Source organism: Ambystoma mexicanum, chromosome 5p, assembly GCF_040938575.1.
Source record: "Ambystoma mexicanum isolate Mex_15411 chromosome 5p, UKY_AmexF1_1, whole genome shotgun sequence".
In the NCBI taxonomy this organism is placed as follows: domain Eukaryota; kingdom Metazoa; phylum Chordata; class Amphibia; order Caudata; family Ambystomatidae; genus Ambystoma; species Ambystoma mexicanum.
Genome location: NC_090930.1, coordinates 60,274,536 through 60,298,322, shown reverse-complemented (window position 1 = coordinate 60,298,322; position 23,787 = coordinate 60,274,536). Strand labels below are relative to the sequence as shown.

At 48.3% G+C, this 23,787-nt stretch overlaps 1 protein-coding gene across 1 annotated transcript in view; it reads left to right on the top strand.

Moving 5' to 3' along the window:
• GDPD2 (glycerophosphodiester phosphodiesterase domain containing 2) overlaps nt 1-23,787 on the top strand; it is a 496,108-nt gene that overhangs the window by 463,062 nt on the left and 9,259 nt on the right. Inside the window, exons 14-15 of the mRNA XM_069612447.1 lie at nt 4,217-4,299; nt 4,396-4,427. Of these exons, the coding sequence (XP_069468548.1) occupies nt 4,217-4,299; nt 4,396-4,427 (115 nt within the window). The remainder of the gene's footprint in view (nt 1-4,216; nt 4,300-4,395; nt 4,428-23,787) is intronic.

The window sequence follows — 23,787 nt, the reverse complement described above, 5'->3', positions numbered from 1 at the left end:
TGCATGGTTTTGTTATAGTGTGAGGACAGCATAGGTTTTGACACAGGCAGATATTTGCTTTTGGACTTCTTGACATTGTCTTCCTTTAGATTTATTTAGGCAGGGAAATCCCGCCAAAGCGTAGGGCTAGTTAGCCGTTACACCATCCTGGTCATTAAACAAAGTTGTTGAAATTACATTCTCGTTGTCTGTCATCTCTCTTGATACCATGTCTGTCTCACAGAGAACATTTTCCAACAACCTGCGGGAGGTTGTTGTCCTCTTCCAAAGAGTACTGCGAGAAACCTGGGGGTATTCTCCCAGGCGGACCTCGAGAATCCCTTATTCACGTGGCAAAGGAAGGGGTGACGTGCTCAGACCCCAACAGTGGGGACAAAAGAGTGAGAAAGGATCACCTGGATGGGGAAACTCAGGGTTGTGCTCGGGGGGATTATTATACCAGGAAAAAGAAGAGGAGGGTAAGATCCCTGAGACCTTTGTAGGTTGTACCACATCTGCCTCCCTTCCTCTCATTGGATCTCTCCTGTCCAAATCCAACGACCCCTCCATATCGGGTAAATATCCTAGGAGCCCAAACCCTGTTGCACTCAAAAACCACACCTCCCAGAATCCCCGTTTTCAGGCATCCAACCCGAATACACCCACTTGCTCTTCTCCACGTCCCTCTGATTATTATTTCCTGCACTCCCAATCTGCTCGGACAAAACCTCATCGGCCCCCCTATTCATTTCACAAATACTACCAAACTCACCCTTCCGAATTCACCTACGCCCCTAAAACAAAGATCATTATTCCTCATGACACCTTTTCCCCATACTACTCGGTAGGATACTTAGAAACTCGCCCCCCTCCCCCTTTCTGACACAAACACTTCTTCACACCAGAGAAAATGACGGATTGACACTAGAGTAGTTTACCTGACATGTCCTGACACAAGGGTCAGGCAGAGTCGGGCACTTGACAGGAATTACACTCCTACCGGCCCTTTCCCTTCCCCACAGGGATAAAAGGTGGAGCATGAGAGCACAATATGACCAAGGCAGACCGCACGATGAGAGGGCTAACCCAGCATGGCAGTTCAAGAGGAGGAGAAAGGTGGCCACAACCGAAAGGGTGACGAAGACAGACGCGACCTTTCCCTTTCCAACACAGGGCCGCTCAACATCAGTGGAAGGAATCGTAAGACCGCGAACAATGGTCAACATGTGTTCCAGCAGATGTCAACGCTACATGCGTCTCCTTCTCTGCTAATAACAAGCCGGGGAGAGATGCTTGCCCCTGTGGTACTGTCCTTGACGCCAGAGACAAGAAAAGCCAAGCGGTTCATCACAGCTGGTGAGTCGAGGGGAGAGCCGATAAGAAACAGAACTGTGTTGAACAAAAGTAGCAAACGGCTAATTGAAGAAAGTACAAAGAACTGCTAATACGAGAGGAGAAAACCAGCTAAGGAGGAGTCGGGCACCATGTGGGTGCTCACTCTGGAAACTCTGGGCGATTACCCTATTGTTGAAACTACCGTTAACAGAAGGCCTTGGGAAAGGCGCAAGAAAGGAGTCAAAGTGTAATACAGGGGTCTAGTAAAATCCTCTGTACAGTCGAAAGACTTTGGCCGGAAGATGATTGTAAAGCTAAGGGAAGCCAATCCCGCATCATGAGAAAGTAGAAGAAATGGTTTGATTGTCAGAAGTTGGCAAGAGTGAACCTGACGGAGGGTTGCTGATGGAAACAGGTGAAGTCCTGATGAACAGTGTGTTTATAAAGGTGAACCCGGCAGAGCGATGTCCACAGTGAACTGTTTGAAAAGTCATTAAGATTTGAGAATGTCACAGATGAGATTGTGTTGAGAAGCCGTAGTGAACCCGATGGAGGGAGGCAAACAGTCGAGAAGGGCCTGAGCCCGGAAGAGGGGGATGCAGAGGTGAAAAGCCATCATCCAACGACACGTGAACCATAGCGAATGAAATCTTTTGGAATATAAGCCAGAGTGAACCTGACGGAGAGAGTCTGAGATTAGAGGGGAGGGGGGTCTGAGCCTGGAAGAGGGGGGATGAAGAATTATCACCCCAAGTGTAATCCGAAAGGACCTTTTGTTTATTATTTTGAACCCATCAGTCCCTCGGAAGCAAGATGGTCCTGATATTGCTGATAACGTTTTGTTGATCTGAGCCCAGGAGAGGGGGATCCAGGGGTGAAAGGGCATCACCCAGCATACCACGAGAAAGGTACCTTTGTTTATTATTTGGAACACATCCGGTCCTCGGAGGTAGGAGACTTTTTTGTAGAAAAGAGACTTAACCTCCAACCATCCTGATAGCGGAGAGCGGAACTGCTGTCTCGTGCTGGCAAAGCTCGAGCGTGTGCTGTACTCCGGAGTCCTGCCTTGTCCCGGGCTCAAAACGTGGGGAAGGGAGACCCCATGCTACCACCTCCTGACTTATTATTTGTAGACACTTCCTTCTTACCTGTGAATCCCACCCCACACTCTTTTTGTATTTAGCTATAAGGATGGCAATGAGTTGTTCTTAGTATAGGCCCTTTTATTTGACCAGACGCCACTAGGACTGCTTTATTATCATTTGATGGCCGTAGCTTGCTACTATCTTAGATTTAGGTTTAGATTAGGCATTTTTCCAACCTACCTACAGTTTAATAAACACCCTTGAACTGTCATCACTTGTGTCTGTCTTTACTGTTGCCACCATGAGTTCCTTACAGTACACAAACACCATGTGTTGCGAGGGGAAGTCTCCTTTCCCCAGAAGGGACCAAGATACCATTACCAACTAATTCCACCACTAGCATGAGCAGAGACCCAGACTACAGATTGGACATCAGTACAAACGCGTGACGGGGCCCTACCTCCCAGTGAATGGGAGCCCAGCTGAATATTGCTCTGACTGGACACCTGGGAGCCTTTTTGTTGGCTTGTTAGCTTGGGGAGAGACTATTGGTCCTTTGGATTAGGACCCTGCCTGATCATGGATACCTAGTTACTCCTGCCTCCTCGGTGCTGGCCAGCCTCCTCGGTGCTGGCCAGCCTCCTCGGTGCCGGCCAGCCTCCTCGGTGCCGGCCAGCCTCCTCGGTGCCGGCCAGCCTCCTCGGTGCCGGCCAGCTTCCTCGGTGCCGGCCAGCCTCCTCGGTGCCGGCCAGCCTCCTCATTGCCGGACAGCCTCCTCGGTGCCGGCCAGCCTCCTCATTGCCGGACAGCCTCCTCGGTGCCGGCCAGCCTCCTCGGTGCCGGCCAGCCTCCTCGGTGCCGGCCAGCCTCCTCAGTGCATATTACAGCGTTAGTTTTGACTCACACTGGGCAAAACTAAATGACCACCTTTGAGCAAAAGCTTAAGCCTGAAAAGGTGGAAATGCCGGTAACTCTATAAATATGTAGTGCGTCGCTGGCGCTGGTGGAGACCCCAACTCGGGCATTGCGATCTGATTGCTGCCGATAGGTTTTTGTTGCAGTTTCTTGTATTAAGTGATTTTGTTTTGGAGTGTCCTCGTTTTATATGTATTGTAACACACATTTTTCTCAAGGGAAAAGAATGAAAGGGGCCTAAAATAATGAATTTTGCCAAGATGTTTACCCCGAACGGTAATGCACCATATTTCAAACCGCTTCTGGCAATGGGTCGCTTCCTATTTTGCAATGTTTTGTTTGATCTCAAAGAATAACGTAATCGAGTTTTACTTTTTTTATTTGGAATGCTTATTTAAAAATGATATTAAATAGTTGTCTATTTTTTTATCAATTTCTATTTTTGCAATGGTTCTATGTTGTTACATCAGCAGTTATCTTTTCAATTTTTTTGCCAAATCTTTTTAATCGAAAAAAATCATATTTAAAAAAAAAAATATATATATATATATGGGGGTTTCCCCACAAACCCCTCTCCTATTATTTACTCCCTATTCCCACCTACCCCTTATATGCACTTAACCACCCCCCTATATTTTTCGATTGTTTTTTTCGTAGAAATATTTCCGGCCAAAAACTCACGGGAAAATATACTGGCGATGTAACAACGTTGTACCCGAAAAGCGACATCGCCTTTTGATGCGTAATGTTTAGACCATTTGGGCCCTGGTGGTGGGATCGAACTCCTGCTTGCCCTGTTGTGTGGCCAGACTGGGTACAGTCCGAGGTTGGCATTGGAGTCTGCCCCCGCCCTGCCCACCCTAGAATGCTCACCTGTCTTGCTGTGCCCCTCTCCTCTGCAGTCTCCTGAGACCTACCTGATGATCTGGGTCGTGACGGACGGTGTCTCGTTCCTCCTCATCGTTTGGGCCTTCGTCCTCCGGCGGTAAGTTGCCCAGCGCACGCGCTAATGTGACCCTGTGCGGGCGCTTAAGTCAGGCAGGGATTCACTCACTGCTATTTCTGCTTTTTTTCCCCCTAGAAAATGCTGCAAGGGAAACGATGACGCTGCAGGTAAAATGTGTTCTTGGGCTCAGCAGGGGGGCTGCACTGGGGCCACTGCACTCTCTGCTTCGCTGCTACTCTGCCGCCTCACTGCAGTTCCAACTGTCCGGGTTGCAGCGCTCTCTCCTCTCACCCCCAGCGCCTTGGTGCCTGTTGGTCTTGTTCGCGCTCTACACATCTCAGTACTGTACAGTACAGCTTCTTTGTCCACTCAACACCTTGTTGATCTTGTGCTTCTTGCTTTTTTCACTCCTTTGTGTATTCTTTCCTGTTCTTCCTCATGTTTCTGCATCCCACCTTCTACTTTCTCCCTGGTGTGTCACCTTTCACCCTTCCTTTATTCGGTTGCCCCTTTAAAGCTCTTGCCTCACTCCGGGATCCAGGGACCCCTGCACCCCCTGGGAGCTTCCAGTCTGCGCTTAGTCGAGGCAGAGAGAGATGGGGACAGGTGATTGGCAGTTTGAAGCATGCTTTAGTCACTTTGTACAAATAGAAGCAGTGATGCAGTATTGGGTGTGCGTGAAGCACACAGACACGGCAGAGGCAGCTTTTGGTTCCAGGGATGGGGTATCTTTAATAAACAACTCACCTTTAAATGAATTATTCAAGGTAATTGGTGGGTGATTATTTTATTTTTCTTTGGAGGTGCACGAGCAATCTCGTCCTTGGCATTTAAGAGGTTAATAATGTCCCCAAATTTGCACAACTCTGGATGAGTGTAGAGAGGGAGCTGAAAACTAACAAATGGGAGGGGGAAGGTTAGCCATTGTGATGGAACAGTGGTTTGAAATGACTAATTTTACAACCGAATATTTGCGAAAAATGACGGGGGAAAAAACTTACAACTGACATTCTGTTTTTATGGTAACGCATGAACAAATTGATGATTACTGGGTCACCAACAGCATACAGGAGCATTTTAGAACACGACCCTGCCACCTGGTGCTAAATATATGCCAGCATTGTCACTGTAAAACATTGGAGATGACAATAATCTATGCCAGCAGTCTCACTCTAAAGCACATATTCACGATGCAGGTTTCCACAATCTGTGCCAGTATAGCCCCATAAATTGCTTTACCATGCTGCCTGTGCCCAGAATATTTTCTGTGTTGCTACTGTAAAATACCTCCTTGACTGTGCCCACAATATATGCCTGCTTGCCACTATAAAGTACATTCATTGTGCCTGTGTCCACAATGTACATCAGAATGGCCTAATACAATGGTTGTTCATGCTGCCTGTAAAATATATACCAGTAGTGCCACTGTAAAACAATAAAATAAAAAATAAAGACTTTACGGATGGTTCACATGATATATGACATACAGTGCAAACGCTAATTCGTGGCGCCGATGTGACACGGCCTCCATCGCCAAAACACACACGCACGCACGTATTCCATCACGTGCACTATGCACTCACACATACACTGCAACACCCACCCGTGTGCACAGTCCTTCTCTTGCTACACGCACAGTACATGCACACCCTTTTTTAACTTACCCTTCGGTGTAGTGCTGGTGGTACTTGGGAACGTTGACTTAGAAGCCTGATGGACCCGTTATCCCCGGGACCTGGGGCCCTTTAAGACGAGGTAGCAAAACTTAGAGATAGATGGAGATGCAGAACTTACTCATACATCAATAATCAAACTGACTCAGGAAGTTGGCAAAACTTAGTACTGTTTTATTAGCAATTATCTAAAACGGGGAGTTTCAACTGACGTTTGCTCGATTTTCTTTCAACGTGTTACATGAAAAAACACACATTTATAGCAAAAAATCCGTCATCATTGATGTCACACTATGTGGCAAACTAAGAAAGCCTACTTGGGGATGTGAAAGGCTTACAGGGAACATCTAAGTATACGTTCCATACTGACAGAGTTTGTGATTAGTTCTCTAACATCAGGTGGACAACTACGCCCTCCTCTAGTGCAAGTCATCTTCATCGTCACAAAATGCACGACGATCTATTGGTCACACAAACTATAGGGCCCTTCTATATGTGGCCCTCTATCATGGTTGGCACGCTTGTACCCTTCTGGAATATTCCACTTGCTAGCAGCACGCAAGCTGGTTACCCCAGGTGCTAGGAGGGTCGGCCTGGTCATGCCTCCCCACTTAATTAGCCCAACATCTATCATCACTGCTGCGGTCTGTCGTTCAGTTAGGCTTTGAACTTGGCCTTGCAGAAGCTCTATGTGCCTGAGAATCAAAGGGAGTGAGGCATGGTCTTATCTTCTGGTTTCGGTGTAGCTCGACCCAAAGTCTATTTCGATCTGACCATGTGACTGGAGACCACGTTTTCAAGCTCTTCGCTGCATATAATACTATTAAATTATGAACTCTTGACGCCGTTAGTATTTTTTTCATTCCACCTCGAACAGAAGTTTGTTTCTATCTCACGTTCATGTAGCTTCTTGACAGACAACCAGGCTCACGGTGGCCCTGACTCTTGGTGCTGGGCCAGCCAGCCTTTCTTCTCCGTCGCCATCAGCTGTTTTCACCTATGCCACACTTCAAGCCCTTCCCATTCATGGGGTTCAAGTTTGCTAAAGTGCATTGTGGAACATCCAGATTCTCTACATTCCTATGAATGTACATTGGTGCATCCCGAAATGTTGCTTAACTTTGACACCTCCTCTTCAGAGCTTATAGAACGTCTATATTCCTTCCTCATTTGTGTCTCTTCTAGGTGAGTCAGTTCGGTTTTACGAGACATCACCAGTCCTGTTTCTCATCCATGTTCATACTTCCTCCAGGACTTTATTTCTTCGTGAATGCATATGGGGTTTTCTCAGTGGATACCTTGTCTCAAGGATTCTTTGCAGTATAGGCATCCTCACTGGTACTGCGCATGTCGCAATTTCGGTTCCCAACATATAGGCAACATGGGGCAGAGTTTCTGGTGGGGGTGTTTGGCTCTTCCTCTACACACCCAACAAACACTGTTATTTGCCTGACAGGGTGGTGCTCTGATAGGCACTATATTGTACTGGGCACATCAGCAATGCCATGGAGGGCTAGGCTCAGAAAGCAGCCTCTCCCCGGAATTCCCAGAAAGGCGTTTTGGTGGAGGGTGTGTGGTGCTGGGTGCGGGACGGTGAGGCCATATTTTGCAACAAACCTTTAGATCAAACCAAAATCGCCACTCCTCCCCCCCAGCCCTTAGGGAAACGCTGCAAGTTTCCAGGCATACACCCCCGCTGCACTCTTCCTCGCCTTTAATTGGCATTCATGGATCTTGGCTGCACACAGTGCCCTCAACTATCTGAGCCGACTGCAGAAGCCTGTGGGGAGGTTATGATGTAATGAGGCGTTAATTATATACAATAGAGTATATTTACATACAATATCACCAAACGGAAGTTGGTGCTCATTTATCAGCCTGGGAAGGATGAAAGGCTGAAATGGCCTTGCCGGGATTCGAACTGCAGCTCAGACACAAATGGGAGCAGTGAGCGCTCAACTTGCTGAGCTATCTTGCCGGCTTTAGGGAGGACCCTTTTGAAATGGCATCACCGTGGCATAGGTACTATGGCCAGGCTGGAACTGGGCATGGCCACGTGCCTCCCCCACCCCCCGTCACCTGTACACAGTCCCCATATCGTGGTCTCCCGTCTTTGCTCCTTAAGGCAGCCGGGAAGCATCGAGGCGCTACACGAGGAATGAGCGTGGCCTGCCGTCCAGTTCACGCGCTCTCTCTTTCCCTCTTCTTCATTACTCTATTGTCATGTCCCACCGCCCATTCTACTGCACGCGACAGTGCTTCGGGGCAGCAAAGGGTGGCCCAGCGCCCCGTGTAAGCAGCTACCATGGCAACGCAGTGGCCCCTCTCATTCCACGCATTCTGCACATGATGGCACATTCTCTGCCAGCCTCGCCTCCAGGGATCTGCTAAATGGAAATGCAAACTCTGGAAAGTCCCCGGAAAAAGTCCCCCGAGTGGGGTACCCAAAGCAAAAGCAGGCTTTGGAAACTAGGGTTCACCCCAGGGCTAGCCCTGGAATCCCGTCTGCTCCCAAGTTGCACCGTTTCTTGGGTCCCCAGAATGAGAAGCGCCAGTCAGCACATGTGAAGGCCAGGCCAGGTATGTTACAGCGCCGAGTGACCATTGCAGTGGCTTCAAAGCACCCACCCTTGGCCCCCAGGGGGTGCATTGCCCCCCTGTCTGTGGCAGCCAGGCCAGTCTGCTGGAAGGCAGGTGGAAGAGTCCAGGCAGTGCTGGGGTGGGCCCAGTGCTTTAAGTGGGGTAAGAAATTGAGGGGGGGGGGCTCGTTTGGAGGCGTGGCTTTCGTTGTGGGCGTGGCCTAAAAGTGCACAACTCATAGTAAGGCGCGCAAACAAACATATACATGTGTTGTGTGCTTACCTTACTATGGTTTGTGTACTTTTCAAGCCACCTTTTATAAACATAGATATTTGTAACATATTTCTAGGTTTCTAAAAGATGGCTGACACGTAACAAACAATTCAAGGATGATGGACAACACCCAAGGTGGCTTTGTCCGTCGACAAAGCTTTATAAAAGATGCCTTGAATTGTCTGTTTCAAGCAGGCTTTTATAAACAGAAATATTTCTACGTTTATAAAAGACGGCTTGAAACGTACACAATACAAGGCATCTTTTATAAAGCTTTGCCAAAGGAGGCAGGCACCTCGGGCTCAGTGATCTCTGCTCTGAGCAGAGATCACTGAGCCCGAGGCACCTTTGACCCTCTGCGGGTTCGCGAGGGTCAGTGACCTGGGGAGGGCAAACAAAGGGACAGTAACTTCCTCTGTGGCTGGCTGGCACTTCTGTCAGCTTGCCTGACATAATGACAGGCGCATCTCCCGTCGCGGCTGCGGCAGGATAATGCATCCCGCCAATGTTGTGTGGGACCGGGGGCCGGCAGGGCCCCTGCTCAGCCCCACTTTCGGGAGACAGCCGGGGCCCGGCCCCGGCCCACTTAAAGCACTGGGTGGGCCTGCAATGTGAGGTGGGCACGGCAGCAGGGGACGTGCCGGGTACACAATGGTCTGATGTCGGGGTGGGGAGCTAGTGCTTCTCCACGCCCGGGTGGGAGGGGGTTTGTGATGGTTGATGTGCTCCGCGTAGCTACACGCGCCCTGGTCGCCTCCCCTGCACAGCACCTGCTGCACATGCGGGGCCCGGAGTCCTACGACTCCTCACTGTCTTTTTCTTACCGTTCTCATTTTTGAGCGCCTGGCGTGTCTGTGCTTTCTTGGCGCTAGAATCCTGCAGGCCTCTCCTCTGTTCTCTGCTGTCCTGCAGCCCTTTGCTTCTGCCTGGTCTCCCTGCTCATCAGCTTGCCTCCTCTCGGGGCTGTTTGGAACTCGTCTGCCCGCCCCCCCCGCTCCTCTTTCTCCTCTATTTCTCCTGCTCTTCGCTCTCTTCGGTGACTTTCCTTTGAATCCCAGCCACTGTCTCACTATCGTGTTTATATCCCCCATGGACAGGCTCCTCCGTATCGCTCTCCTTTAATCGTTCTACTCTCCTTCCCACTTACTTTTCCAATTCCTTCTCTCTGCCCTCAGCCCCCTCCCGCTTCTAACCGCTGTCGCTCCCTTTATAGCAGCTGCATTCTGGAGTACACCCTGTCTTGACATTCGGGGGCGCTCGAAAGATGCACTGATGGAGAGCACGAAGCGAAACACTGAAAGATACTTTAAAAAAGGAAGGGTGGGGGGACCCGCCAGCCGTCTGTGGTCTCCCAGAAGATATACAATCGCTCGAGTTCACTGCACGCCCACCACACCCAACTTCCCGCAAGTCATTCGGAAGAGCTTCAGGGTTGATGGCTGGAATAGCTAAAGCGCCCAGAAGTCCCTGCCTCCAGGCGGCCGCCCATGATGTAGATTCCTTCTCCCGCCACACTCCCCACGTCTTTCATCTGCATTCCGTTTCTCTTTGCACGTCCCTCCTTCCCCCGTGTGCTCACTGAGAGAGTACCCCCCCCCTCCGCTCTATTTACCTCCCCGCCCTGCGTGTGCACCTCCCCACACAGGCCCTCCCCTTCCTCCCCCCGCCACTCCAGTTCCTTCTCCCTTCCACGCTCATCTGCTGACCTTTAACTCCCACAGGGCTGTCCAGCTCATGGCCGCTCGCCTCCCCTGTTCATTCCCAAGGGTCCCGCCATTTCTGCACGCTTTGCTCTGGGAGGTGAAGGTTCACGTTTGGAAACCACCGCAATCGGAATATATTTATAGCCTGTTGCATAAAGCGCATTTGGCGTGTAGGACATCAATTTCACCACTTGGTGGCAGCAATGCTCAAGAAAAGGACGATGTCCTGCATACAAAGCAACCCAGGAAACTGATTTCCTCGAATTCGGCTAGAATAAGCACGTTTTTTTTTGCCAGTAAAACGTGAATTAGCAGAGAGAAGAGCAGGATATTGCACGCCTGCCACCAGAGCAGGACTACTGAAGACAAGGCAGCGTTCACGTAACACACCTGTTTATTCTGGCAATGTTTGTCATGCCAACAAAGTACTTCCTATTGCATTGTGACATGTCCCAATACCTAAAGCAGAAGGCGGATTGACCCCCCCTCCACAACCTCCTCTACCCCCGCAAACATCGCGAGTTCCAGTCACGAGATTCACCCCAGCATCTACAGGCCGCAAAACACTGACTCAATTCGTCTAAAATACCACCTTTATGTAATGTACGATCTTAATGTGTAATTTATGATATCACTGCTCTGTAAATGGCCCCTTCTTTTGTAACCTTCAAGCAATTGTAACCAACTTCTTAAGTGCCAGCGACTAGTTGCCTTTGGGCTTTGTGCGCTTTACAAATGTACAAATAAATAAATAAGCGGCTCGGCTAAGGGAGACTCGACACATACAGGCAGACGCAAAGCCCCAAAGGAACACCTATATCAATGGAATAAGGGCGCCCAAACCCCAGGCTGCCCCCATTCATCTGATTGATGGCCTAGGTGTAAAACTTGCTTTCTATAGAACACGAGGTCTTTAAGTAAACCTGCTCTTAAACCCATCAAGATTTGGACATTTTATGTCTAGCAGAAACATGGCTGGCAGGAGCAAGCGGCCCTGTGATCGATATGGCCATCTCAGTTGGGTCCTTTACCTTTTTTAATAACCGCGCTCTGGGCCAGGGGGTGGAGTTGCGGCCATTGACGCATAATCGATTTCAGGTTTTTGCAAGTCCGAGTACCTGTGATAACTGTGAGATATTGCATCTGAAACTCACTCCGACCTCCTGTAGCTGTTTCAACCTCATTGTGGTTGACCGCCCACCATGTGAAATGCTTAATGTTTAACGAGGATTTGATTCAGTTAATAATTACTTCGAATGGCCTGAACTGTTGGACCTGAGCAGTAGGTCATCTCAGCCGACGGCTTCATGACCCCAGGGACTGGGAAGCCGTCTTTCTGGAAGAGGCGCTCTCCATGCATATGGCCCGACCATTGCGTCACTGACCTTCCTAAAAAGCCACCAAATCAGATCAAAGCCGTGTATAATCGTAATTGCACAAATGTTAAACCCCTCCATCTTCAGAGCGGTCTGCATGACATTTTCCCTACCACGGGTACTTCGGCCTTTTCTTGCACTCCTAGTGGAGTCATATAATAGCACCCTGATTACAATGCTGGATAAAATCGCTCCCATTAGGAAGAAATTGGTGTGGGAAAACACCAATCATAGAGAATGGTACACCAATGCTCTCTCCATTCTGAATAAACGGAAAAGGAGCGCTCTACGAACCTGGCTAAAATATCCCACAGCCCCTAAGAAGGTGTAATGGAAGTCTCTAGAGCTGGCTTATGAAGTAGAGCGTTTCCTGTGTGGGGCCGAGGTGTGCAGCGAGCGGAGCGTCCAGAGTGAAGTGGAGCGTTTCCTGTGTGGAGCCGAGGTGTGTACCGAGCGGAGCGTCAGAGTGAAGTGGAGTGGAGCGTTTCCTGTGTGGGGCCGAAGTGTGCAGCGAGCGGAGCGTCCAGAGTGAAGTGGAGCGTTTCCTGTGTTGGGCCGAAGTGTGCAGCGAGCGGAGCGTCCAGAGTGAAGTGGAGCGTTTCCTGTGTGGGGCCGAAGTGTGCAGCGAGCGGAGCGTCCAGAGTGAAGTGGAGCGTTTCCTGTGTTGGGCCAAAGTGTGCAGCGAGCGGAGCGTCCAGAGTGAAGTGGAGCGTTTCCTGTGTGGGGCCGAGGTGTGTACCGAGCGGAGCATCACAGAGTGAAGTGGAGTGGAGCGTTTCCTGTGTGGGGCCGAAGTGTTCAGCGAGCGGAGCATCACAGAGTGAAGTGGAGCGTTTCCTGTGTGGGGCCGAAGTGTGCAGCGAGCAGAGCATCGCAGAGTGAAGTGGAGTGTTTCCTGTGTGGTGCCGAAGTGTTCAGCGAGCGGAGCGTCCAGAGTGAAGTGGAGCGTTTCCTGTGTGGGGCCAAAGTGTGCAGCGAGCGGAGCGTCCAGAGTGAAGTGGAGCGTTTCCTGTGTTGGGCCGAAGTGTGCAGCGAGCGGAGCGTCCAGAGTGAAGTGGAGCGTTTCCTGTGTGGGGCCGAGGTGTGTACCGAGCGGAGCATCACAGAGTGAAGTGGAGTGGAGCGTTTCCTGTGTGGGGCCGAAGTGTGCAACGAGCAGAGCATCGCAGAGTGAGGTGGAGTGTTTCCTGTGTGGTGCCGAAGTGTTCAGCGAGCGGAGCGTCCAGAGTGAAGTGGAGCGTTTCCTGTGTGGGGCCGAAGTGTGCAGCGAGCGGAGCATCACAGAGTGAAGTGGAGTGTTTCCTGTGTGGTGCCGAAGTGTTCAGCGAGCGGAGCGTCCAGAGTGAAGTGGAGCGTTTCCTGTGTGGGGCCGAAGTGTGCAGCGAGCGGAGCGTCCAGAGTGAAGTGGAGCGTTTCCTGTGTGGGGCCGAAGTGTGCAGCGAGCGGAGCATCACAGAGTGAAGTGGAGTGTTTCCTGTGTGGTGCCGAAGTGTTCAGCGAGCGGAGCATCACAGAGTGAAGTGGAGTGGAGCGTTTCCTGTGTGGGGCCGAAGTGTGCAGCGAGCAGAGCATCGCAGAGTGAAGTGGAGTGTTTCCTGTGTGGTGCCGAAGTGTTCAGCGAGCGGAGCGTCCAGAGTGAAGTGGAGCGTTTCCTGTGTGGGGCCGAAGTGTGCAGCGAGCGGAGCGTCCAGAGTAAAGTGGAGCGTTTCCTGTGTGGGGCCGAAGTGTGCAGCGACCGGAGCATCCAGAGTGAAGTGGAGCGTTTCCTGTGTGGGGCCGAAGTGTGCAGCGAGCGGAGCGTCAGAGTGGAGTGGAGTGGAGCGTTTCCTGTGTGGGGCCGAGGTGTGTACCAAGCGGAGCGTCCAGAGAGAAGTGGAGTGTTTCCTGTGTGGGGCCGAAGTGTGCAGCGAGTGGAGCGTCCAGAGTGAAGTGGAGCGTTTCCTGTGTGGGGCCGAAGTGTGCAGCGACCGGAGCGTCCAGAGTGAAGTGGAGCGTTTCCTGTGTTGGGCCGAAGTGTGCAGCGAGCGGAGCGTCCAGAGTGAAGTGGAGCGTTTCCTGTGTTGGGCCGAAGTGTGCAGCGAGCGGAGCGTCCAGAGTGAAGTGGAGCGTTTCCTGTGTTGGGCCGAAGTGTGCAGCGAGCGTAGCGTCCAGAGTGAAGTAGAGCGTTTCCTGTCTGGGGCCGAAGTGTGCAGCGAGCGGAGCGTCCAGAGTGAAGTGGAGCGTTTCCTGTGTTCCCTGTAGGGTCCGGGGGCCGGGAACCAAAGCCTTCGCAGCCTTGTGGTTCATAAATGAGTATTCTGACTTTTACAACTGCTACCGAAGACGAGTCTTTCCAGCCGCGTACGCGTTAACAATTAAGATCGCAGGTGATGGGAATGGCGATAAAAGCCCTGAAATTGCCTAAAACGACTACAAGGTCTTTAATGATGCCTTTGCCTATAACGTGTGTCCCTCAAAGATTCCTCACAGCCCAGTCGAAAGACACGAAAACATGAATTTAAGACTCGAGGGCTGGTTTCGAATGCACAGAATTAACCAAAGCTTTGAAAGGGAAAAAGTCCCTGATAACCTCCGTAAAAACCGTGGTTGGGATGGTTAAAACAATTAAGAACTCACCCGTAATAAATAAGTTATTTGCCTCTGGGATCTAAGGTGAATAAAACTACAGCGATTTCAAGGATGCATGATCTTGACTTAACAGACGCCGAAACCTTGGAAATGGTGACTCTCCCGGACTCGTCTTCCAAGAGAGTAGAGGAAGCGTGTCTAAAGATTTGGACTGTCCCAAACGGAGTGCTGGGTGTAATAAGGATATGGATTTGGAGTAGAGAACTGGCCAAGTGCCCCTGTGTGAATTGGCGGTGACGATGATGGAACAACCTCCTGCACCCCTAAATCAGTTGTAGTCCGCTCGAGCGTAAGTTCATAGGAAGGTGAACACAGACATAATGCCGATTCTGGGTGATATGCAGCTGCACCAGTCTTTAACTGTTACAATTACACCTTGAAATTGATCTGTTTTGCGAGTGCACCTCATGTAAATACAGAGCTTGGGTCCTCTCCACTTGCGGCTAGATTAACGAGAGACATTGCGTTTATTAAAGAGAAATTGGAGCAAAGTCTAAATCTCTACAAAGGGTGTCTAAGGATGATCCGCGGAAGGGACTTGACTTGGACTTCAAGAGAAGCCAGAGACGAATGAAGTGCCTGTTGGAACGTGCTCGCTGGGCACCATTAATGAATTGGGGGCAAATAGGCCGACCTTATCAAAGACTAATTTAACTGATCCAGCTCCAATTGAGACTCAAACTGTTTTGTCATCATCTTCTACGTCCTCTCTGGAGGATACCGTCTTCTCTCCTAAAACTACAAGAATGCCTTCTCATGCTTTAAATTCAACGGCCTTCAAATCACAATGTAGCATGATGTGAGCACTGACTATTTCGTTGTCACCCTTCTTAAAGCTCTATGGATCCATAAATGACCTTCTGAAAGATCAGGCTCCTCTTCTAACAATGATGCATTCCAAAGCGATATGTATGGAATCGTTTATTCCCGCCCTAGAATCCAGATGGGACCATGAAGCTGAATATGCGCAACTATTACAACAGAAGCTGCAAGAGTCGCTGCATCTGGAACGGGCGGATGAGAAACGATTATTGGGATAATTCTTGGAGATATTCCATGTGAAGTCAACAATCCAGAGCCAGAAAGTAAGGCTGTCCTCTACGCTATCTGATGACGTTCTACCTAAGTTGGTATGGCGGGATCACGGGGTTACTTGGGAGTAGGGGAACTCTGTGGTTGAAATATTGGGGTCTGTGACTGGGTCAGACGGCGTGATAAACCCTCAAGCTCCACCAGGATTTGTCAAATACTCCATCAGCAACAATTTCAATGGATTTTGGGCCCTTAGAAAATGCTAAATAATCTGAGAAAGGATCTATGTTGATGTCTGCCTCCCCGAGTATGGATGGTGTCAATATAGGACACCATCCATACTCGATATATAAATAGAATATCCAGGGTGCACTGGGGGGACAAGTTCCCATTGGAAAAATAAATCCTTTGTGGAGTCCCCCAAGGGGCTCGCATGTCACCACTGCTGTTTAACCTCTACTTGAGGTACCTATGCCTTCTTCTCGACCATATCAACACCTATTTCACTAACTACACTGATGATACGCAGCTTGTATTTGAACTAAGTGGCAATTATCAGAAAGACAGCGAGCAACTCACCACGATATAGAACTACGTGGAGCAATGGATGGACTCCAATTGGATGTGCCTTAGTGAGAAAAAAATGGAGCTCATGATCGTTGGCTCATCCTCCGCTCGAGCTAAGCTAATCCCATCCTACACATCCTTTCAGATCAAAGATACATCCATACCGGTCTTAGGCAAGGTTAAAACCCTCGGTATGCTGCTGGAAGCATCCTTGGCGGCGGATGCCCAAGCACAATACATTAAGAAAAACTGTGCCTACCACCTCCGATTAATAAAAGCCATCAGACCCTTTATATCAGAGGACAACTGCGCGACCACAGCAAGAGCCACCATCTTGTCGCGCCTCGACTATGGCAACGCCCTAGTCCTGGGTGCCTCCAAGCAGTGCCTACAAAGTTACCAAGTTGTACAGTACAACGCTGTAAGAATTGTCAAGCTTACATCTAGAACAGAGCATATCAGCAACTCCAGAAGGGAGCTTCACTGGCTGAAAATTGAAGATAGGGTGCACTTTAAGTCCTTAACCATTGTTCATAGATGCATTCACGGAAAGGCATTCAACGTACCTAAAAACGAGGATCAAATCATACGTTCCCAATAGAACACTGAGATCGTCCCAACTCGCCAAAATTGCAATGGCCCCACAAGCGGCCTAGGCAGAGCTTTCCCGGCTCTTGCAGCCAGTCTCTGGAACAACCTTCCGGATCACCTAAGACTGGAACCCAACTACACCCGCTTTCGCAAAATGGTAAAAACCCACATCTTCAAATAAACTGCCACCTTTTCCAACCCCCAGTCAGAGTAATTTTTGTGTTCGTCCCGTCCTATCTGTCCTACCACTTGTCTGTTCTGTCTTATTTTTCCTGTTTCTGCGCCCCGAGGCTCGCGAGCTACCGGTGCAATATAAATATTAAAATAAATAAATAAATAAAATAGGGGGTGTACAGAATGGTAACCATCCGTGTCTGGCTCTGGAAGAGAAACGTTATTCAGTGAATATGAAATGGACGGCTCAATGGAATTGCCAAACCTCCATAGCCCTGTGTGGTGACACAAAGCTGCCAATTTCTGAAACTAGTATTATTCATAAGAAGCCGGATGATCCTTTAAAGTTTGTGAAATTTGACGAAAGGGCCAATCAACGAAAGATCTGCAGTGGAAATCCAGTGGCGTACTTACATCTTGGGATTGGAGCGTTTATTTACAGCGGAGGATGGCCTGATCTTAAACCGCTCCAACGTATTGAGATTATATCCACGCATCCCCTTATTACGTTGTATCCATTCAGATGACATCAACATTGTTGAGTTTCTTGAGGAATGTTAAACGGACAAGGTGAACTTAGACTTGAAATCGAAAGGGGTGAGAGCTTTGGTACTGGAAATGGGTCCTCTATTGCTTCCTTTGGGCTTTGAGCCGAGTGACAAGTCATTGAAACGAAGATTGGTAAAGGTGGAGTATTTTATCCCAGATCGGACAACACATAGACGGTATGGATTAGAATCATGTCTTGATATGAATATTCAACTTGTTTGCTCTGAGGCTCCTAGAGAAGGGTCAGTTGAGCGGTGTAATGTAGTGGGCAATCTAGTAGTAGGGCCATCCCGGAGAAATCCAGAGAAATCCAGAAAACCCCCCTCGAAAGTGACATTTGACTGTGGAAATATGGGCAATTGAGGGAATTTGGCTCTGCTTTTTAGTCTAGTGCCTGTGGTCGGCTCACATTCCAAATTCATGTGATAATTAACAACACCAGCGACCTTGGGAGTTGGGCTCCTGGAGCACTGGAGGCTTTGCCCGTTTACCCAGAGGTAGGGATTTGACCGTAGGAAACCTGGATGTTATTTGCTTGCAGGAAACGTGGCTCCCATCTTTGATGGATTTAGTCGTTATCTGGACCCAGAGGGCGCCCCTCTGCGGGTCTCCTCACTTTAGTGAAAAATGGTATCTGGTTAACTGTGGTGGAGACTTGGTCCCCGAATCCTTTTCTGCAGATTATGTGTTTTAAAACAAAAGATGGGATCTCTCACCGAGTGAAGTGCGGCTTAGTTTGAAATGTGTATTGGAATCCAACAGCTATTACTATGGACTCGCTTATAGATTCTGTAAGAGGTGCCATTGATACGTTTTATGGGCACTGTGTTAGTGGGAGGGGATTTGAACTGCCCGTGTATTACTAATAACGGCCGCATCATGAAAGATGTGTGGGGGTCATTTAATAAGAGGCAGGTGAGCGCAGTAGCTCGGCTTGAGGTGTGAACTTCAGACCTTCATGTGTTTACTGGACAATGTGAAGGGGATATACCCTCTGAGAGCAACCTGGTCTAACGGAGTGCAATCCAGCATTGTGGATTATGTATTTGCATCCGGGTCTATCATTCATGAATTATTGACTCAGGAAGCGATTCAAACAAATCCAAGCGATCACGCTCGGTTAAATTGACCTGGAGGGGGTTTGGACGGAAGGCTGAGAGCAAATGGCAAGTCAGTGTAGAATCCACGACCTGTGCAAATCGCTTGCGTCTGAAATCCCAAGATTAGAGTACTACTTGGTATTTATGCCAAACAATTGGAAAGTCAGGATGTCATAAACTGTGTCCCTCTCCTCCTAGAGTTTAAGGTAAAATGCAAAAATGGAAGGAAAAAGTCCTGGGCGTATATACATAATTTTGATGGAAGGGTTTTGGCTAAGAAAAGATTGTTGCAGAAGAAAACTCCCGCTAATGGGAAAATGGCATGGCTGACAATGTGTCAGAAAAAGGAAGAAAAAATATAAAAATTGGTTGACCTTACATAAGGTGTTAATGTCACAAAGAGATGCCAAAGCGATGATGCTATCCTTAACGAAAAATGATGCCAGTTCAACTTGGACATTAGCAACTCTCTCAAATGTGGCGACAGAAGAGGCTTGGGTAGAATTCTATGAGAAACCTTTTGCACGAGTGGGAGGAGGGGATTCTCAACCGTTGCTAAAAGGAAAGCCAGCTGGGCTTTGCCTTTTGATGTTTTGGATCTGGAACTATGAATCAAGAAGGCTAGTTCTTGGCCGCACTAATTTGAGGAGTATAGGAGATCTACACGATTGGTTGCCTTTTGTGTGTATGCTTTTTAACCAAGTGTTAAAGTGTGACGAGCTCCTTGACTCTTGCAATCTTCGAGCGGGGCAATAGGGCGCAGCCATCCAGTGACCACCCTATTACCCTTTTGAATGTGTTGGGCAAACTGGTTGCAGCACTACTTTTGGGGTACCTGCAAAAATGGGTTGCAGATGTAAACCGACATGACCCCCGGCAAACAGGATTTATAAAGAGGGTCGGTACTGATCTGCATCTTTTTTTGTTCAACATCTTGAAGAGCAAATCCCTCAATGAGGAGTTGAGGAGAACCATCTCCGGTTCTGGAAGCACCTCAAGTCCTACCTCTTTGCTTCGGCCTTCGCCCCCCACACCCCTGCCCTGCTGATCTGATCTGTTCTCCTGGCACCGTGCACCTGGCCACCCTCTGTCCTCCGGGTCCAGGTTCCTGCTCACTCTGCCACCCTCCCGCACTGCCTCCGGGCCACCCTTTGACCTGGGGTCTGTATCTGTACCCATACAGTGCCCCCCTGCCCTTTTTCTTTCTTCCTGCACTTATCTGACCCACCCTGTCTGCTGCCTTAAACTCAGCACTTGCCACTTGCCGGCTGCACTACCACTTTTGTTGCTTTTATTATTTATTTATTATTATTTATTCTGTTCTCCTTTTGCTCCGCACTTTCCACTTTTCCCCCCCTTCCTTGCACTTTTCCCCTCCCCCATGCACTTGCACCTTCCCAATGTCACTGAGCCTAGTAAGATCGTTGTTTTGTTCTCGCCTGTTCCCCTCCCCTCCCTTGCCTTGTCGCACTCTGAAACACTTGTGTATGAGCGCGATAGAAATAAAGTATCAATGGAGGATCTAAAATGTATATAGCCTTTGTCCTAAAAAAGGCTTTTGACAGCATCGACGCTCCAATTGTTATGGTAAAAAATGGAATCCTGGGATTGCCCAATTGACTTGCTTGCAGAATTTAAATTCGTATATATGTCAACAAAAGTTCAAATCAGGCTAGATGCTCGGTGGTTGTTGACTAGGCCGATCTACACCCGTAGAGGTTTGAAACAGGGTTGACCACTCGCCCCAACCTTGTTCAACCTATTTTTGTCTGATTTGCGCGAAACTCTTGATTTAGTTAAATATTTTCCTACTACGATTGGATTCTGTGTGCTGACGATCTTGTGCTGATAGATCTGACTACGATAGATCTACAGCGGAGTCTGGACAGCGTACACAAATACATGCTTGAGAACGGGATGGGAATTAATGCCTCGAAAACTAACATCCTCGTTTTGGGTCTCAGGAGAACTAGGCAGAAGTGGTATCTGGAACGCGAACCTCTTGTTCAGGTTTCACCAATGACCTACCTGGGGACTCTTATAAATACCAGCATAGAAGATGGCCCCCGCCTACTGGCTCTAAAAAGGAAAGCATAAACGCTAACATCTCAAGGAGTACCGATTAACAAACAATTTGCTACATTTTCAATCTTGCCGGTTCTGACTTTTCATAAATTAAAAGTACACCCTATTTTGACGTATGGAACAGAGGGGTTCTTATTTTCCACAAGGAAACATTGGGCTTCCCTAGAAGGTAGCTTCTGGAGGGAAGATACTGAGGCATCCAAATTTAGTTAAGACTCCATTGATCAGGTATGAACTGGGATTTATTTCTGTTCATGCGAGGCCGGCTTGGAAGACCCTTGCCTTGTTTCGTAAATGCATGGTGCCGTCGCCGGTGGCCCATACCAAACTTTAAGAACCGAAATGGAGAAGAGAGGACAGGTTTTCCTGGGCCAGTGGATTTCGAGTTGTCACAGTATTCTTGAAATACTAGTTGTGGGATATGAAATGCTGATTGGAAACCCAGAAAAGGTCAAAAAGAAACTGGCAACAAGACTGGATATTGACCCTTGAGAACAAAAGTAGCTATCGGTTGCAGTTTGCTTTGAAATATGAATGTAAATCTAAATATTTAAAGCAATTCCCCTGTCCGTGGTATAGATCCCAGTTCATGGGATTTCGTCTGAACCTCCATCCAGCAAAACACATTTGGAAGGTTTATAAAAAGGCAACAAATCTGAGATGTAGATTTTGTGCTGAAGTAGGAGAGGTGGAAACGCTAAAGCATATTATTTTGTTCTGTACAGGATTGACGAGATTAAGAACTCGGTACATGGGCAAGTTAATCATGGATACAGTGTCAGGATGCAGAAGGAATCCAGAGGTTTCTTGTAATGGGTGAAAATGACTCAGCAATTATTTGCTTGGTACAATGTTGAAACGAAATATTTGAGTTGAAACCGGGAGGGAGGCGATCTGGCTTAGAGGTCCTTTTAATTGTGTTGATTTAATGTGGATTTGTGACGTATGAATTTGTAATTGATTATTGTTCAATAATAAGGATGTAAGCATTTGTTGTTATATATGAGATAATGATAAAGGTTTGTAATAAACCCTAAATCTTTTATTAAAAAAATAAATGTAAAATTATTGCAGCAAAAAATAATGTCTTCAATGAAGAAATATCTGGAGACTAAAATAACTCTAAGAAGCTTTTTGAGATCCTGAAACTTCTTGAGTGCCAAACCTCTAGCGCACCCCATCCACCTCACAGATCAGGACTCTGATGATGTCCAGCCGTTGCTGATAACCTTAGGATAGCCTGTGATAAGATTTAAAACGATCTGGGAAACGGCTCGGTCGACCATACCCTGCCTTCTCCGATACTAAAACATGAAGGACAACCTAAATTCTCCTTTAAACGTGTTACGAACTCCGAGATGGATATAAATTTGACATCAATGCACCCCACTTCCTGCCGAGAGAATATCATCCCTGCTGAACTAGTTTTAGACCATAAACATTTTTTCATTCCATTTCTTACTTGTTAATTCTTCTTTTGACCATAATTCAGTCCCAGAAGTAATCAAGGTTGTTACTATCACTCCTCTGGAGAAGAAGACTGGCCTGGACCCCAAAGATGCTAAAAATCTAAGGCCAATGACTAATTGGACAAAGTAGCCACCAACCAACTGCAGGCCGATCTAGAATCGCCATCCATACTTCATAGTAAACAATCACGGTTCAGAGCTGATCATAGTACGGGGAGCGCTTTACTTGACCTACAGACCAAAATGCGTTGAGATGTTGGACCAGGGTAATATTGGCCTTCTGGTCCTCTACGATTTATCTGCGGCTTTTGATTTGCGTGATCATGATCGCCTGCTTTACATTCTCTCAGACTTGGGGAATTGTGCTCCACAATCCACAAGCTGGATGAAATAATTTCTATCTCGCAGACAATCCTCGGTATGCTGGCAAGGTGCCTCAGCGAAACGTGCCTCCATTCTCTGCGGGGTCCTACAGGGGGCCCGCATCTTGCCTACGCCCTTCAATGTGTATGTTAGACCCTTCTGTTGTCTGAGACCCGAAGGATCCCTTTTACAAATTATGCAGACAATACCCAACTGATTCTGGAAATCAGCAGGGATCATGAAACAGACACCATGACCTTGAATTCCATCTATGGGCCCATCGAGCATTGGGTGACAAAAAACTGGCTCTGTCTTAACGGCGCAAAAACTGAATTACGACAGAGGGGGTCTTCTTGATTCATCTCTTGGTGCTGCGACTCCAACTGGTTACATCTCAAAGAACTGCCACTACTATTTAAGACTCCTTAAGAATATCGAGCCTTTCATCTTCGAGGCTAACTGCTCTTCAGTTGCTCGAGCCATTATTCTTTCATGTCTCGATTATTGCAACTCAACACTGATGGGGCCCAGCGAAAAATCCCTGCAACAACTTCCAGCCCTCCAAAACGTTGCGGTGTGCGTCATTACGGGCATTCCCAGACATGAGCGCATATCATCTGGCAGGCAACCTTTACACTGGCTACGCATCCCTGCTCGGATTCATTTCACGACGGCTTCCCCAGTGCATAAATGCTTCTACGCCAAGGCACCTGCCTACCTGAAGGCCTGCATTACCTTATACGAACCGAAACGCACTCTACGTTCTGCCCATCTTGGACTGATTAATACCCATAAGTTTAAAAGGGCTATGGGTCTAGCAAGGGCTTTCTCCACGCTGGCAGCGCAGGTGTGGAACCCCCTGCCAAGTACTCTACGTCTAGATAAAAATGTGAAAACTTTTCGTTCATCGTTGAAAACCCTACTTTTCAAATAGTACCTTGCTATAATAATAGTCTTATATGTTAGTCTACTTGTGTTTTTGTGCACCCAGATGCCTGCGCGTCCCTGGCGTGTAATAAATAATAAATAATTTAAGGAAATGTCCTCGGAGTGAAAGAAAACACCCTCTTCCAGTGCCGGACCTGAGGCATCCAGCCTTGACGTTCTGGAGCGAGGGACCTGAGCTGATCCAGACCTTGCGATGCAGCTTGGCCAACGGCAGGATAGCACCACGACTAAAGCGCAGGCCTCTGACATAAGGGCTGCCCGTACTGTGGATGTACACGTCCCATGGTAGGCGCCAACTTATCATTTCATCTTTCTGGGGTCGATAAATCAAGTGCCATTCAAAAGTAGCTACTAGCCCCTGTTATTACATTGCCTAGAAGCTGGAGGAGTCTGGTATGAAGTGCTATGTTTATGTA